Raw genomic sequence first — 15,448 nt, forward strand, 5'->3', positions numbered from 1 at the left:
TCCCTGCTTTTGTTTATAATCCTACCCATTAATCTCAAGGTTGGCAAGTATGAGCATAACCCCCAACATGGTCTTAGACCAAATACAATTTTATTTCATGGTTTGGGGGAGGGTCCCCAAAAACCTTGGGCCGGCCCTGCTCTGGAATGTGCTCTCTAGGTGATTTTATAAATATCCCAGGTTTTAAAATGCAGAATTACATCTCTGTGCAAAAGAAAAAACAAACCTCCTAAAGACGTTAAGAGCTTGCAAAACAGGTTTAGACATGGAATTCAAAATCAACTTCCAAACCAAGACCATTTCTCAGTTCCTGAGTTTCCTTCTTTTAAAAAAAAAAAAATCACAAATCCCTCCCATGTTTTTCAAACCCTCAAGCCACCTTTTTAGAAAATTCTTTGGGCCTCTGAAGGACTGAATGAGAGAGAGAGAGAGAGAGAGAGAGAGAGAGAAAGAGTGTGAAAGAGGAGAGCCAGGAAAAAGGCCCCAGCAGTGTAAACCCAGACCACAGTCAAAGCCCTCGCCCCCTCTGCGCCCGGGTTCAGCGGAGAGCGCCAGTCCATCTTGAAGCCATCGCCAGGCGGGCTGATAAATCACCACCTGCAGGGCGCCACCCGGAGACGCCAGCGATGAGGGTCAGCGCCGCCAGGTTAGACAAACACACCCCTGCTCCCAGAAAGCCCCTCTCCAGGTCATGCTACACCACATACAGGAGCACATGGACCACACCTCCCTGCACAACCCACAAGCCCTCCCATGAAGGAAGGGCGCCAGTTATCTTAATTACACCTATCCAGCAAATTCTGCTGAATTAAGCTGGACACATCCATCACACAGACCAGCAACGAGAGAGAGAGAGAGAAGACAGGGAGATCGAGAGAGTACAGGGAGAGGGGAATCGAGAGAGTGAGAGAGAGAGAACAGCTAAGGTAAGGGGGATGGTGGGAAGAATAAAGTGGTGTAGTGGGTATATGTGAGGATGATGTCGGGAGGTGAGAGGGTGAGGGTGTAGTGGGTATATGTGAGGGTGGTGTTGGTAGGTGAGAGGGTGTAGTGGGTATATGTGAGGGTGGTGTCGGTAGGTGAGAGGGTGAGGGGCGGGGCCTCGTGGCGGAGGGGAGGAACTGTTAAAACTCGATCTCCTCACCCCCTGACCTCACTCTGCTCCGAGAGGAAAAACAGCTGTGGGCCGCACACTCCAGCTCCCGAACCACACCTCCAGGGACAGACGGACACACACAAACAAACCATAGCACGTGCATCCACACCCACACCCACACACACACACGAACCATACAGTAGAGCGCCAGCATGCACACAAGACAGAAACCATAGCGCGCAAATGCACGCACGCACGCACGCACACAGATATGTATGCATTGCTCTTAAGCAACTAGCAGCAGTGTTATGTTTATCGTGGCTCAAAAATATATGAAGACGACCTTGTAGAAGTATGGGTTCTTAGGGTTAGGGTTGGAGAGAAAAAATGTCCAGGATAGAATGCAGCTGATTGGAAATGCCAGTTGCATGGCCAGTTCACCACCGTTTAGAGAAGCCTCTGGAAACTCAGTTAAAACCCTGCCTCCATCTTGTAGAAGCCTTGCGTTTAACCGGAATGTGCCCGTCCACATTTGACGTTAGCCCAACCAGTAGCTTTTGGGGAAAGGTCAATCCATTCTACAGACTCACTCACCACAAGGCTGCTCTGGTCTTTAAACATGCCACTGAGTCACACGCCAGCTCGATTGCATCATTGTTTTGGACAGTAGCGGTTAAAAGTTTAATCAGAGCGAGTTCACAGCGAGCCAGTTTTTAAACAGTCTTTTCTTTTTCCACATTCACTTCAATACATGTCGCAGCACATTTCTTTTTCTGCTTTGTGGTGAGAGCCTGACGATCAGGTCAGTATAGAGACACTGGTATAATAGAACAAAAACTAAAAAACATCCATGTACATTTATTCTGTATTTATATAAACAAAGAAAAGCTACAAGTTAACATTTCTGTGTTTAGTGTGTATGTTTATGTGGTCGCGGAGACCTGGCAGAGTCTTAAAGCCAGGACAGGCGCTGTGCCACACATCTATACAGTAGGTCCACGTCGGCCAGTTACAGTAGTGAGGCGGCTCCCAACGCACCATGAAAACCATGTATTTATGGCGTGAACAGCGCCCTCTGGTGGAGAGTTGCGGTCCTGCGCGCCTCTCCACCTCAGCTCTTCCTCTGATCTCTGCCGGTCTTCAGGGACTCCAGCAGGCTCTTGATCCTCTCGCTGGCCGGCTCCGTCTTCCTCTTCCTGCGACCCTTGACCCCGGCCACCTGTGAGAGGGAGGGCAGCAGCAGGGCGGCCAGGCCCCAGGGGGCGTGTCCCCCAGACGTCCCCGTCCCCTGGTTGGGCGTTTTGAAATCGTGGTGCTGCAGGATCCAGGCGCTCTCTTGACACAGCGCCACGAAGCGATCCAGCTGAGTGCCGTTGACGTTCTTGCTCACGTTCAGAGTCGGCTCAAAGGGGTTCTGGATGTGCAGGGGGGACACCTCAGGCTTGTTCTGCTCTTTGCCCTGGAGGGAGACACGCACACACGCACATGCACACACACACACGCACACACGTGAATGGGTCCGTCCATCTTATTGGTCATGCTCAGAGGACTTCTGCCCTCACCTGAACACATAACATTCACCCTAACCCTCACCATACATCTGAACACATAACATTCACCCTCACCCTCACCCTCACCATACATCTGAACACATAACATTCACCCTAACCCTCGCCATACATCTGAACACATAACATTCACTCTAACCCTCGCCACACACCTGAACACATCATCACATTAACCCTAACCCTCACCATATGTCTGACAACATAACATTCACCGCACCTCCCTCATACATCTGAAAACATCCATCATAACATCCGGAAAGCAGTGGAATTCAACAGAGAAAAGAGGGTGAGAGAGACACTACAGCCTGGGCCACTACCTGATCCTGTGAGAGACGGCCCAAACTACCTCTGTCCTATACTACACTAGTGTACTATACTAGCCCTGTCACCCGGACTATGAAGGCGGGCCCCGGCTGGTTCTGAGGCCCTGGGAGGAGCTGCGCTCCTGCAGTCCTTGGGTCCGGTGTGAGGCCGGCCTCTATAAAAGGCCAGGGGAGATTAGAGCCGGGACAGAATCAGTCAGACGAGCATAAAGCCATCAGCCTGGAGGAGCGGAGCGACAGGGGAGACGCAGTGCCCACTAAAGATGACTGATGCCCGTGTCCCCTCTTCTGTACGGCCGTAGGGCAGGGGCCAGGGCCTTCCTCCCCCGGCCACGGCAGCCTTGACCCTGGGTCAGTGTCTTACTACGGCTCCGGGCTCGCCAAGGCCTAGGGGGACCTCATTTTGCTATAAACAACACACACTCCCTGTAGCTGAAGACGAGTGGGGCAGACGACACGCAGCGTGACAGATAGCGCTGTGCGGCCCTCATCCACATGAATTAACAAACAGGCCTCTAAATGGGATCAGCGTGACTGTTTGTGCTGAGCTGGATAAAGCTGTAATTGTAATGGTAGCGTGAGGGTGGGGCCACACATCCATCACACAGTAACCCTGACAGCTGTGGTCACGTCTCTGTGTGTGTGTGTGTGGGGGGGGGGGGGAGGGGGGGCTCATCTGGCTCTCAGCCCTGGGATTGCACTGGGGGTCTGTGTGTGTGTGTGTGCGCGTGCGTGCGTGTGGGATAGAGAGAGAATTGTGTGTGTTTGTTTGTTTGTGTGTGTGTGTGAGAGAGAGAGAGAGAGAGAGAGAGAGAGAGAGAGAGAGAGAGAAAGAGAGAGTGTGTGTTGTGTGTGTGTGTGTGTGGAGCATTGATCATGTGGAGCTAGCTGTGTGTGTGTGTGTGTGTGTGTGTGTGAGGGAGAGAGTGTGTGTGTGTGTGTGTGTGTGGAGCGCTGATCACGGTGAGCTCGCTGTGTGTGTGTGCACGTATGTGTGCGCGCGTGTGTGCGCGCGCGTGAGTTTTGCTGAATATAACAGACTGACAGTAAAGTAGTTGTACTGCTGGCTGACAGGATTCGGGGTCGTTTCCAGCAGTCATCAGTTTGCTGCATTCCACCACATAACAGCTATTAACCCCTGGGGACTGGGAGAGTCTGAGCAGAAACACATGGCCATAACCTAACACACTTAAGTTAGATCGTTGCATAGGAAATGTGTGTGTTTGTCTCACCTTCCTGATGTTTACAGACTTCGTCTTGAAAGCGAAGGTACCGTAGAACTCAAAGAACTCCTGAAGCAGTTGCTCTGGGAGGAATAAAAACTCAGGTCAGCACTATGACATTCACACCTACGAATCACGTGCCCTGCTCCAGCATAATCAGGAATGTCGTCCCCCTCAGTCATTAAGAGAAAATGTCATTTATTTGTCAGGGACAGTGAGTGTTTCATTAAAGAAATATACCAGAATTAGCCAAGAAGGCTAGTTTTCATCTGTAGTCCCTGGACTAGAATTTAATACAATTATTATTGAACTGAAGTTTTCACATTTTACATTACATTTTCCAAGAGCAGCGAATGGCCTTCATTGATATGCCTAGATTGTGACATATGTAAGTCAAATCAAATCAAACGTTATTTATATTGCACGTTTCATTGGTGTAGGCCAGCTGTTGTGTGTCCAGCCCACCTAGTGACTCTGTGTTGCTCAGCAGCTGCACCTGGCTGAGGTCCCTGACGAACGTGCAGTCGTTTCCGTCGATAGCGCTCCGGTCCTCGGGGCCTGGTAGGAGACAGGGAGGGAGTGTGGACACCAGCTAAATGACCGTGCTCTGGAACAGCCTGCCCACTGAACTCAAAATGGCCACAAGGTTAACCACCTTCAAGGCATCCATACGCAAGTGGTTATTCACTCAGGGCCAGAGCAATGGTTAGAGGATTCCTGTATCTGCTATATGTCATTTTGTAATTGTCATTTGTTATTTATGTATGTATGTTTTTCTTTTTCTTTTTTATTGCTGCCTTGTGCCCGATCAGCAGGTGCTGCACACAACGATGCCTGCCATGTAAGAGGACCACAATGGAAATAAGCCGTCAGGCTTTATTGTGTATTTAATCGTCGTCAGAATGGTTTTAATGGATGTACTGTTGCCTATGCACTTTATATGTATTTTGAACGTTCTTGCAAATAAAATCAATCAATCAATCAACCGGCTGGATGTCCAGGACACCCATAAACAACACACAGACGGATGGAGTCAGTTAGAGAGAGAGATGATAGGAGAGAGTTGGGGGATAAAAATCAATAAAAAAATAAAGAGAAAGTGAGAGAGAGACCAAAAGAGAGAGAGAGAGAAAGAGAGAGAGAGAAAGAGAGAGACCGAAAGAGAGAGACAGAAAGAGAGACAGAAAGAGAGAGAGAGAGAAACAGAAGAGATGATAGGAGAGAGGAGAGAGAGATGATAGGAGAAAGAGAGAGAGAGAGAGAGAGAGAGAGAGAGAGAGGTTGTGGCCTGTGTCTCTCTCTGGAGCTACTTGGCGCTTCATCAGAGCCCCTGGCTCCAGTCTCCTTGACCGTGTCAGAGTGGGGTCACACCAGGGGGCTGGGGCTCTTTAAACGGATGCCCTGTGGAACGTGTGTGTATGTGTGTGTGTCTCCGTGGGGGAGGGAGGAGTGTGTGTGTGTGGCGGAGGGGAAAGGAGAGTCGAGGGGGGGTCAGTGCCCCTGTCAGAGTGACGGGGTCTTTATTGTGCAGTAAGCACTACGTGTGATAGTGTCTGGGATAGGAGTGGAATAGACTGTTCTTGGAAGGCAATTATCTATGAGTCAAGGTGACAGGGGGGTGGGGGTGGGGGTGCAGTCACAGCAGTAGTACCAGTACTGGACTCAGAGAAGCATAAGGCGCACACACACTCAAGCCCTCAGTTGATCGATACAACAGGACTCTTGACATTTTCAATTAGACAGAAAAATATCAGACGAAATCAACAGATGAACTGAGATCGTCCGTTGCTACGTTCTTCCGTTGAAGTCAATCAACAGAGTCAATCAGTTTGATTCAATATCAACACTGATTTGTCAAAGACAGTTATCGTTGCTGCCTATCTACCTGCTACTGTAGTAGGTCAGCTGACTGATACACCTGTCAGATCTATCAGTAGGCTAGCTGTCCATCCACCAGGTTTATCAGCAGGCTAACTAATAGACTGGTCTACCTGACAGGTCTATCTAGCTAGTAGCCTGGTCTACCTGCTAGGTCTCTGAGGTGGTCTACCTGCTAGGTCTCTGAGGTGGTCTAGCTAGTAGCCTGGTCTACCTGCTAGGTCTCTGAGGTGGTCTACCTGCTAGGTCTCTGAGGTGGTCTAGCTAGTAGCCTGGTCTACCTGCTAGATCTCTGAGGTGGTCTAGCTAGTAGCCTGGTCCAGCTGCTAGATCTCTGAGGTGGTATAGCAAGTAGACTGGTCTAATTAGTAGCCTGGTCTACCTGCTAGGTCTCTGAGGTGGTCCAGGGTGGGCAGAATTGGCGGGCTCCGCCTCTGGAGGAAGAACAGCACCATGACGGTGAGGGAGAAGTTGGTGACCCAGGCTCCGGGAATGCTGCTGGTGACACCATGGGCCCTGGCCCAGCACCGGACGCTGAACACCAGGCAGCGCACTCTGTGGTCCAGGTGCCCGTACAGGAACAGCAGCTCGGAGCTCGTCATCGCCACCCTGTGGACAAACAGAGGTATGGCAGGCTGGTTGGTCAGGAGAATGATGACTCAGAACTCTTTCTTCTCCCTCGAGGCGAGAGTGAGATTAGCGAGAGTGAGATTAGTCCATCTGGCTGTGTTGAAGTAGACTCACGAGTCAGTCTCTAAATGCCGCGCTCAGCTAGAGACTGAAGTCATTTTTCCCAGGTTTCGTTGCCAAAAGTGGAAGCAATGAGACTGAAATAAGCCTGCATTGCAGAACCAATCAAGCGTCTTTAGGACGGCCCTTCCTAATGTTTTGTTTTGATTCTCCACTCCAGTTACTTGGAGGACATCATTTCCTCCTATTGGAGATGTAGGCAGTGGCTCTGATGGTAGTGTCTGTTTTCAGTGCTGTTCTAGCGACGATTTTCTATAGCGAGATCTCCAAAGTTTGGCATCGCAAGAGGTAGCAGAATCCTCAATGAGGCAGAGAGACGGGATGAAACTGAAGAGTGTTTCCTTGATTCAGTCCAATTCATATTTGTTTCCTATACAAATATGAATTGGAAGAGATAAAAGACTCACACCTGAGGACAACTACATTTTCTGGATTCAATGAATCAAGCATGTAAGATAATGCAAAGAGAAAACCAACCACCAACCCATATTCCCATATTCTGTATTTACTATCACCAGTAGAGGGCAACCTTTAGCTGTCCATTACTCCCAAACGAACTCCCTTCAAAACATTCCTTCCCCACCTTAAGATTATCGCTGATCTAACATGCCTGGATGGGTGAAAGCCTGCATGTGCTTCTCTAGCTGCTTCCTATCCAGCCATATCAGATCAGTGCTTTTTCACAGGAAAGGGAGACGGCTTCATCTTAAGACTTTTCAAACAGGGCCCTAACATTCAGTCGCCCTTTAGGCTGCTGCTACTTCTTTTAGACAGACACACAGAACAGAACGTGCCGCTCAGAGAAGTCTGACACGACAAGACGCGTCCCCTCCTGCTCCCCACCCCAACAATAGGCCTCTGCTTCCCTAGAAACGGCTGCTTTGGTTTCTGAACGTTAGCAGGTGTGCGTGTGTGTGTGTTTTTGTGCCTCGCGCTCAAACCACAGTATCCCCTGGGCCTAGAAAGAGAAGTGAAATAAAAACAATCTACCCACCCACGCCACCATACTGTAGGTCTCTAGTATGCAATGTTCACTTGCTGATGTTCCCGTGTCCCTTGTGCAACGCCACAGGACAAGCGTGAGAACGCAGTTTCGCCGAGACGTGACAAGCAGTCGCTGACATTTCAAGACGTGACTCTCCTGTGCGTCAAAGGTCTCTGAGCTCCGTAGCTGTCGCTGGACAGATGCTGGTCTGCGTGTGTGTGTGTGACCCTACCTGTTGTTGGCCGTGAGGTCGCACTGGAAGCCCGAGGGCTGGTGGGCAAAGCGGACCAGGGGGCAGCGAGCATTGAGGATCTTCTGCACCCCAACGCAGCCCGGCCCGAACTGGTCCACGCACTCCCCGATGACGGACAGGACGCTCTGGGTCATCGCCCGCTCGGAGCTGGCCCTCTTCATCTGGTACTCCAGAGACAGGCCTGATTTAAGCTGGGGGCACAGAGGGACAATGGTATTTACTGAAGGGGGGTTGTGTACTGTCTGGAGGAGGCCGTGATGTGGTGTGTGATGATTGCATCCTGGACCAAGGGCTCCTTATCAGCAGCTGTGTGTGCACGTGTGTTTGTGTGTGTTTGTGTGTATGTATGTATGTATGTATGTATGTATGTATGTGTGTGTGTGTGTGTGTGTATGTATGTGTGTGTGTGTGTGTATGTGTGTGTGTACACACAATCAGCTGTGATAAGGTCTCGGACGGGGCTTTTCCCAGAAGGTCAAGGTAAACATACTAGCCAAGACAGGAAGTTTCGACTTTCCCAGAGTAAGTGCTCGTCTGAGCTCAACAAAATGAGTAACAGGACTCTCCTCCTCCCCCTACATGTTCATGCTGTCCCGGGCCCAACCCACACCCACACCCACACCCACACCCACACTCACACCCACACCCACACAACTAGGTCTGACGGAAATACAAGAAAAGGAAAAAAAAAAAAAGCTAAAGAAAGGTTTTGGGAGTATGTTTCTAATTCTTTCTGGGATAACTCCCAGTCCCCACACCAATCAGCACTTAAAGCTACAACAACAAACAAAACAACTTTAGTCATGCGGTGGATTTTGTACAGCACACGGTGATGAGGCGCACACACACAGAGACAGAAGTGTCCACTGATGAAATGCTTCTCTGCTCTTCACCCATGCCGTCGTCCTTCCCCCAAGGGAGCCAACCAAGTGGGGCAAACTCCTGTCTGTGTTCACCAGGGGTGGTATGTTTTCAGTATATTTCTTCATATTGGGTTCGTTTATGGGGGAAACCCTTGCACAGGGAGAACATGCAAACTCCCCACAGAAAGGCCTGCTGCACGTGAGCGATTTTGGGGTTCAGGATCTTGCTCAAGGACACTTCGGCACACTCCAGAAGCTGGGATCGAACCGGGGACCTTGCGATCCCCAGTGCAGTATGTAACTTCAGTGCTATGAGCCTGCTCCGAGCTAGCAATGAGGGAAAATTCTGTGTGCCAAGTTAAATTCAGTCTGCTTCAATCTCATGGATTGTGGGTGCCCATAATAAGGCCGTAGAAGAATGCCCTGTTGCTCACTGGATTTCTTACATGCGCACATTTTGAACCAGGAATGGCCACACCTCCATTTTTTTTTTTATGCTATAGTGTCGGCCCGACACCAAATTACAGTTATTATAATTGCTGCAGCAGAGCCAAACAGTAGCCAACAAAGAAGCCTTTTTCACAGAGAGAAGCTCAATGACTTATCCCTCTTCATTTATCACAGCAATATAAAATATAATCTTACATACTGTTGAATATTGTTGATTTTCAGAGAAATGCCTTTTAATATAATCCTGTTAGCTATTTCCTAATTATGATGATTGACCTCTGAGTATGGCTGTCGGCTTGAGTTTTCGGTAAGAAATGGTGTCCCTCTTCCATAGACTTATGAGATAAAGACATTACATGGCTGGTACACTCTGTGCCAAACACCATTGTTGTGGTTAGAGATAAAGGCCTGGGCGCCGAGGCGGCGTAGGTTAACGTGACAAAACAAGGCCACAGAAGAGACCAGAGAGACAGTCTTATCGGAGAAGACACGAGGGAGGGGGGGACACTCAAACCACATAAGAACGTTGCAACGAGACCAATGCTTTGATTTGGGTCCAGACAGCATACAGAGAGGTCAACTGTACATTAGGCACGCCATCGTCTTTTGTATGTCAAACCTTCTGTGATAAACCGCTTTTGCTTGAGGCTCAAATCCCGTGTTGGAGAGATTCATTTGGAATACACCTGAAAAGGAGACACTGGACTGTGTGGTATTGTGTGAGATTGGGGGCCGTCTTTTATTGAAATCAAAACACAACGCAGAGCTGAAATAAGGACAATAATAAAAGACAACGAAAGTCATCAATACTGAGTCTGCAGCTTTGCGTTGTTTCAGTTGTGATTAGGGGGAATGTTGTGAGCACTTCCCTACTCCGGTCCAGTATTCCCCGTGGGGTATAATGAAGGAACCTGCCTCTAGTTTAACCTACACACTTGCTGTCTTGTGATGAGCTCAATTTCCAATGACAAAAAAAACGACATTCCTCACGATGTTCACTCCCCTTTATACAAGGTTTGCCGTGCTATTTTACCAGACTCATGACCACTCAAAAAGGCTTTGAAACAGTGACCAGAGTCTCTTTTCCAATCCATCTGCACTGACTCTCTGGATGTGGACAGGTCAGATCAAGAACATGATCTTCCAGACTGCTTCTCCCCATCCTGTGTCTTTAAGAGTTCATTATTTCAGTATAGAACATAAGGATGCGTCCTGGCCTCACCTTCTTCATGCTCCTCCCACTGATGCTGTCCAGATCCAGGAACATGTCCAGGTCGCATCCCAGCTTTCCAAAGCCGTTCACCGAAGAGCCGAACGGCCGCACGGTGCATTCTGGGAAGTAGGCGGCGGCCACGTCCTTGAGGAGCGAGCAGACGAGGAAACGCAGACGGATGTTCTCTTCTGTCAGCTGATAGGCGTCCGTCAGCGCGAGGACCTGCTGATCTATCTGAGCACCACAACAACAAGGCAGATTCGTTATGCTGTTACTGGAGCCAACCACCTAAGTTAAAGGAGTAGTAAAGGGAAAATGCATGTTTAGCCCTGTTTTAAGGTTACTTATGATCATATACAATGGTTCAGATCTAAAAGTTGACAAAACTAGCACTTTTGAGAAAGTCTGATAATTGCTCTACCACCGTTTAGGTCATACAATGGATGTGGGTGGGCACCTTGAAAAATCATTCAAAAACATTCAAAAACATGTAGGATGTTTCCATTTCAAAGACAAGAGGCTCACCGAGTAGGTAATTGGTGTCTGTTGGTGTTCTGACATCAAATTCGCCGCAAAGTATGAATCCTGTAGGGTTTTATTGATCATTTTATGAAATCCATTGACTTGTACTGACGCGACAGTTGTAGATGTGTAGATCAATCCGCAGAGGGGATTCAGGAAGCGGAACTACTTACGGTAGCTATTGTTATTGTTTATGTTGCTAGGCTACCTAGTTTGCGGAAGTTTACACATGTATGTGCTGTGAATAAATAGTTCTATGCTAAATAATTTAAAAAGCCTTTCCAGATGAACTAGAATCTTACTTTATGGTGAATTATATGTCCGAACGCCAACTAATACCTCGGTGAGTTTCTTGTCTTTGAAATTGAGAGTTTAACATGTTTTTTTTTAAGGATTTTTCAAGGTGCCCACCCACATCCATTGTATGACCAAAACGGTGGTAGAGCAATTATCAGACTTTCTCAAAAGTGCTAGTTTTGTCAACTTTTTGATCTGAACCATTGTATATGATCATAAGCAACGTTAAAACAGGGCTAAACATGATTTTTCCCTTTACTACTCCTTTAAGTTTAAATAGATAACTTGGCACTTTGGCGGTCCCTCTGGTCGTGATAAAAACTGCAGTATGCTAGAACTGCAGTATGCTGAAATTCAAAAATAAAATAATAAATTCACAGGGTCTCATGCCATGAAAATGATTTTTTAGGGTCTTGCTAAGGCCAATTCATAAACTATTAGCAGAAAACCCTGTATATTTAACTTTAAAAAGTTATTTCATGCAACTTTAAGCTTAACCACTTGATTAAGTTTACATCATACATTTTTCACCATGGCAATAATAGTTACATTACTGTTTAGTCATTTAGCAGACACCTTTATCCAAAGCGACTTAATTAGTGCATTTGTCTCAAGTCAGTGAACCAACTGTACATCCCAGTCACTGTCAGTGAAGCCTTCTATAAGAACAAGTGACATCAGCAGTCACAGTGCTAGATCATACACATGTACAATAAGTAAATTTGTCTAGAATAGCCCAGCCTGGGTAGGGAGGTAGGTTCTAACCACTTTGAAACCAGGCCAGGCCACTTGATAAGGTGGAGAGCTGCAGGCTTAGTTATCAATCCCCCGGTCATTGTCCACCGTTGTACCCTTGAGCAAGGCACTTAAACCCCATCGCTAGCTCATAACATCCTGGGGTGCTGGTCATGCTGGCTGACCTTGTGTTCGACTGAACTGATGGTTGAGACAGAAGAGCAGAAGTCCAATTTCCCCTTGGTGGGATTAATACAGAAAACCAAAGACTATGTATAGGTCTATATCGTGGGTTAGGGGTTGGGTGGGGGATTGGCTCAGTGGATATGAATCCGGGTTAGAGTAAGGGATAGTGTGTTTTGTTTTTTAACTGACAATCATCAATAATCTTAATTTCAAACATTTAGTATATTCTATTGACTACTGTTCTGAACCCACAGTGGTGGAATGAACTGCCCACTGACGTCAGGACAGTAGAGTCACTGCCCATCTTTCACCGCAGGCTCAAAACTCACCTCTTCAAGAAGTACTACCACGATACTCCCTCTTAAGCACCTACTGTATTTTTAGTTTGCTATTTTTACACCTTGCCTTCAGCACTAGAAAATGCTCATAGTCACTTAGTTTTAGAAAGGAGACGCACTTGTGCGTTCTGGCAAGTAGTAGTACTCACTAAGACTAGACGAAGGGCACACATCACACCAGCCTTAAAATCACTACACTGGTTACTTGTCAACTCTAGAATAGACTTTAAAATACTATTACTAGTCTATAAATCTCTCCACAGTCACTCACCAGAATATAGACATGCTTGTTAGGTACATGCCCAACAGACCACTCAGATCCTCAGGAACTGAACTTTTAACAGTTCCAAAAGCCAGGACCAAGAAACACGGAGAGGCAGCTTTTAGTTTCTATGCCCCCAACCTCTGGAACACCCTACCGGAGTGCCTAAGAAGGGCCGAACAACGGAGGTCTTCAAGCGAGATCTCAAGACGTACCTTTTCGACCTAGCCTACAATCACTAGCCAGGACCTTGAGACACAGAAAGGCAGCCTCAAACCTACCTGTGAATCCTCTGTATACATTGGTATTTATCCTGCTATGCACTGTATGTATATCAAGTAGTGTACAGAAGCTGGTTACCCTGAAACAGGCTTGTTCTGTTCACAGCTGTGTTGCTTCAATGGCTCAGCGTGCTACTAACCGCTTTCTGCCTCCCCTAGTGCCTCTCTCTCTCCCTCCTACCTTCTAACCAGGTCCAGTGGATGCCCCACTGTCGCCCGCAGACCACCCTGAGTCCGATAGATACTCCCGTGTCAGCTGTGGATGTCGTAGCATTTAGTTAACACACACACACGTACACACAGACATACACCAGCCCACTTCCGGCTTTAGGCCTGTGCCATAGCAAACACACACCAGTATTTGCCATGTCTCTCCTATGATGCTTTTTTAGCCTCTCTTACTCTGAAATGTAATTTAATGTAATGTATTGCTTTATAAATATTCTTAGCCGGTAGACATACTCCTGGAGCTTGCTCGATCGCCTTGTTGAGAGGGGTCAGGGAAGAATTTTTACAGCTCACTTATCTGGCCCCCGGGTGATTACAGTTTTTTTGCTTCCCTCTGGAATATGTAGAGAGTGGGTCGTATGCCCACCTCCCTTGTTCTCTGTAAAGCGCATTGTGTTGCCTCTGGGTATGAAATGCGCTATACAAATAAAGCTTTGATTGATTGATTGATTGATTTGATAGTACTCACGTTTCATACGTTAAATGCAATTACTGTAAGTCGCTTTGGATAAAAGTGCCAGCTAAATGACTGTAATGTAATGTACTGCCCGAACACACACTCACACTCTCCTCCTTGGACAGTCTCTGTGCGAGCTCAGTGACATGAATGGCGGTCTGTGGGTGACAGGGGGGAGTCGCCTGCCCGTCAAGCAGGTCCGCTGGGCCGGTGGTCCTGAGACACAGCAGTCTGGACTTAAAAGGCACTGTGGACTCGTGGTTGATTTGGGGGATGGCCGTCCCTTCGTGTAGGGATGCCACGCTTTCCTTGTTGGCATACTCCACCACTGCATACATGCCCTGGAGACAACAGATTCAACACAGGTAAAGCTCTGAAAATCTCAGTTCTTCAGTTCATTTACCAAATAATTACCAGTTATAATCTGCACCCAAATTAGATCCTTTACATTAAACAAATGCATTATATTCCTACTAGCACAGGTTTAGTGTAGCAAATTATGAAGACAGTTTATTCTGAGACTTGTTTCAAGGGAACATGTTCGTTGAGAGGGCTCTTCTGCTCCACAATCGTAACACTTACATAGCTTTCATAGAAGAAACATTTGTTAATGTCTCCATGTCTGGACAGATATTTCAGAAACTTCTTCTCGTTGGTTTTTGATGGACAGCTAATGAGGACTGATCTGTCAGCTTGCTCCAGTCTCTCCTCCTGGACCGCGTAGAACGACTTTGGCTCTGTCAACATACAAAGCGCGCGCGCACACACACACACATACATACATACACACACACACACACACACACACACACACACACACACACACACACACACACACACAATCTGTCAACACACAAGACATAGCCTACACACAGTTTGTCAATACACACAACAAATGGCTAGCTATGCTATAGCTCATATCAGCAAATCTAGCTACCTGCTGTATGCAGCTGCCTATCTTAATGTTGTGAGACTGTCTGTTTGGAATGGAACCCACTCCAGCAGTAACCTTAGCTAGCCAGCCTAGCTAACCGTTTCATCAAGGCAACTAGGCAAGGCACAACGTTACCAGCGTCCACGGTGGACTGAGATGTTACTTAACATTACTATGGATTCATGAGGCTGTTTCGCCAGTTAAATATTTTACCAACGTTAGCTAACGAACTAGCTCTTACATATATTACACCTAGTACTAGCTAGCTGCTCGCTAGCTAAGTCTGTCAGGACCTGCTAATTGCCCATGATAGTGTGAGACCACCTACGGATTTCGTCCTTCTTTGTGAGTGCTTCGGCTTGTGCAGCTGCAGTTTTTGTTCCAAAGTTTCTTTTAAAACCCGAGTGAAACGTGTGAATGCACTTTGACAGCCTTTGCCTTCCACTCGTGTGTAATCCGCACACCCCGAAGGAGGCCGCCATTGCTGCGCTGACAAGGGGTGACACGCGCATGCGCGTACTCGCTAGTCTACGGCAGGTCAGAGGTGACAAACATAAAAACACGTTTAGAAACCACGGAATATGACTTTCTTCTATAGCCTATTTG

General features: G+C 47.6%; 1 protein-coding gene across 1 annotated transcript; it reads right to left on the reverse strand.

Annotated features, from left to right (window-relative positions):
- Positions 1-1,840: 1,840 nt before the first annotated feature.
- mtpap (mitochondrial poly(A) polymerase) lies at positions 1,841-15,324 on the reverse strand (the record flags this gene model as incomplete). Its single annotated transcript, XM_084442841.1, has 9 exons — positions 1,841-2,555; positions 4,220-4,293; positions 4,676-4,768; positions 6,471-6,697; positions 8,056-8,267; positions 10,612-10,836; positions 14,016-14,249; positions 14,491-14,645; positions 15,171-15,324. The coding sequence occupies 9 exons, from the start codon at positions 15,322-15,324 to the stop codon at positions 2,208-2,210; spliced, it is 1,722 nt and encodes a 573-aa protein (XP_084298967.1). The 3' UTR covers positions 1,841-2,207.
- Positions 15,325-15,448: the final 124 nt, after the last annotated feature.

Source organism: Borostomias antarcticus (genome assembly GCF_949987555.1).
Source record: "Borostomias antarcticus genome assembly, chromosome: 9".
In the NCBI taxonomy this organism is placed as follows: Eukaryota; Metazoa; Chordata; class Actinopteri; order Stomiiformes; family Stomiidae; genus Borostomias; species Borostomias antarcticus.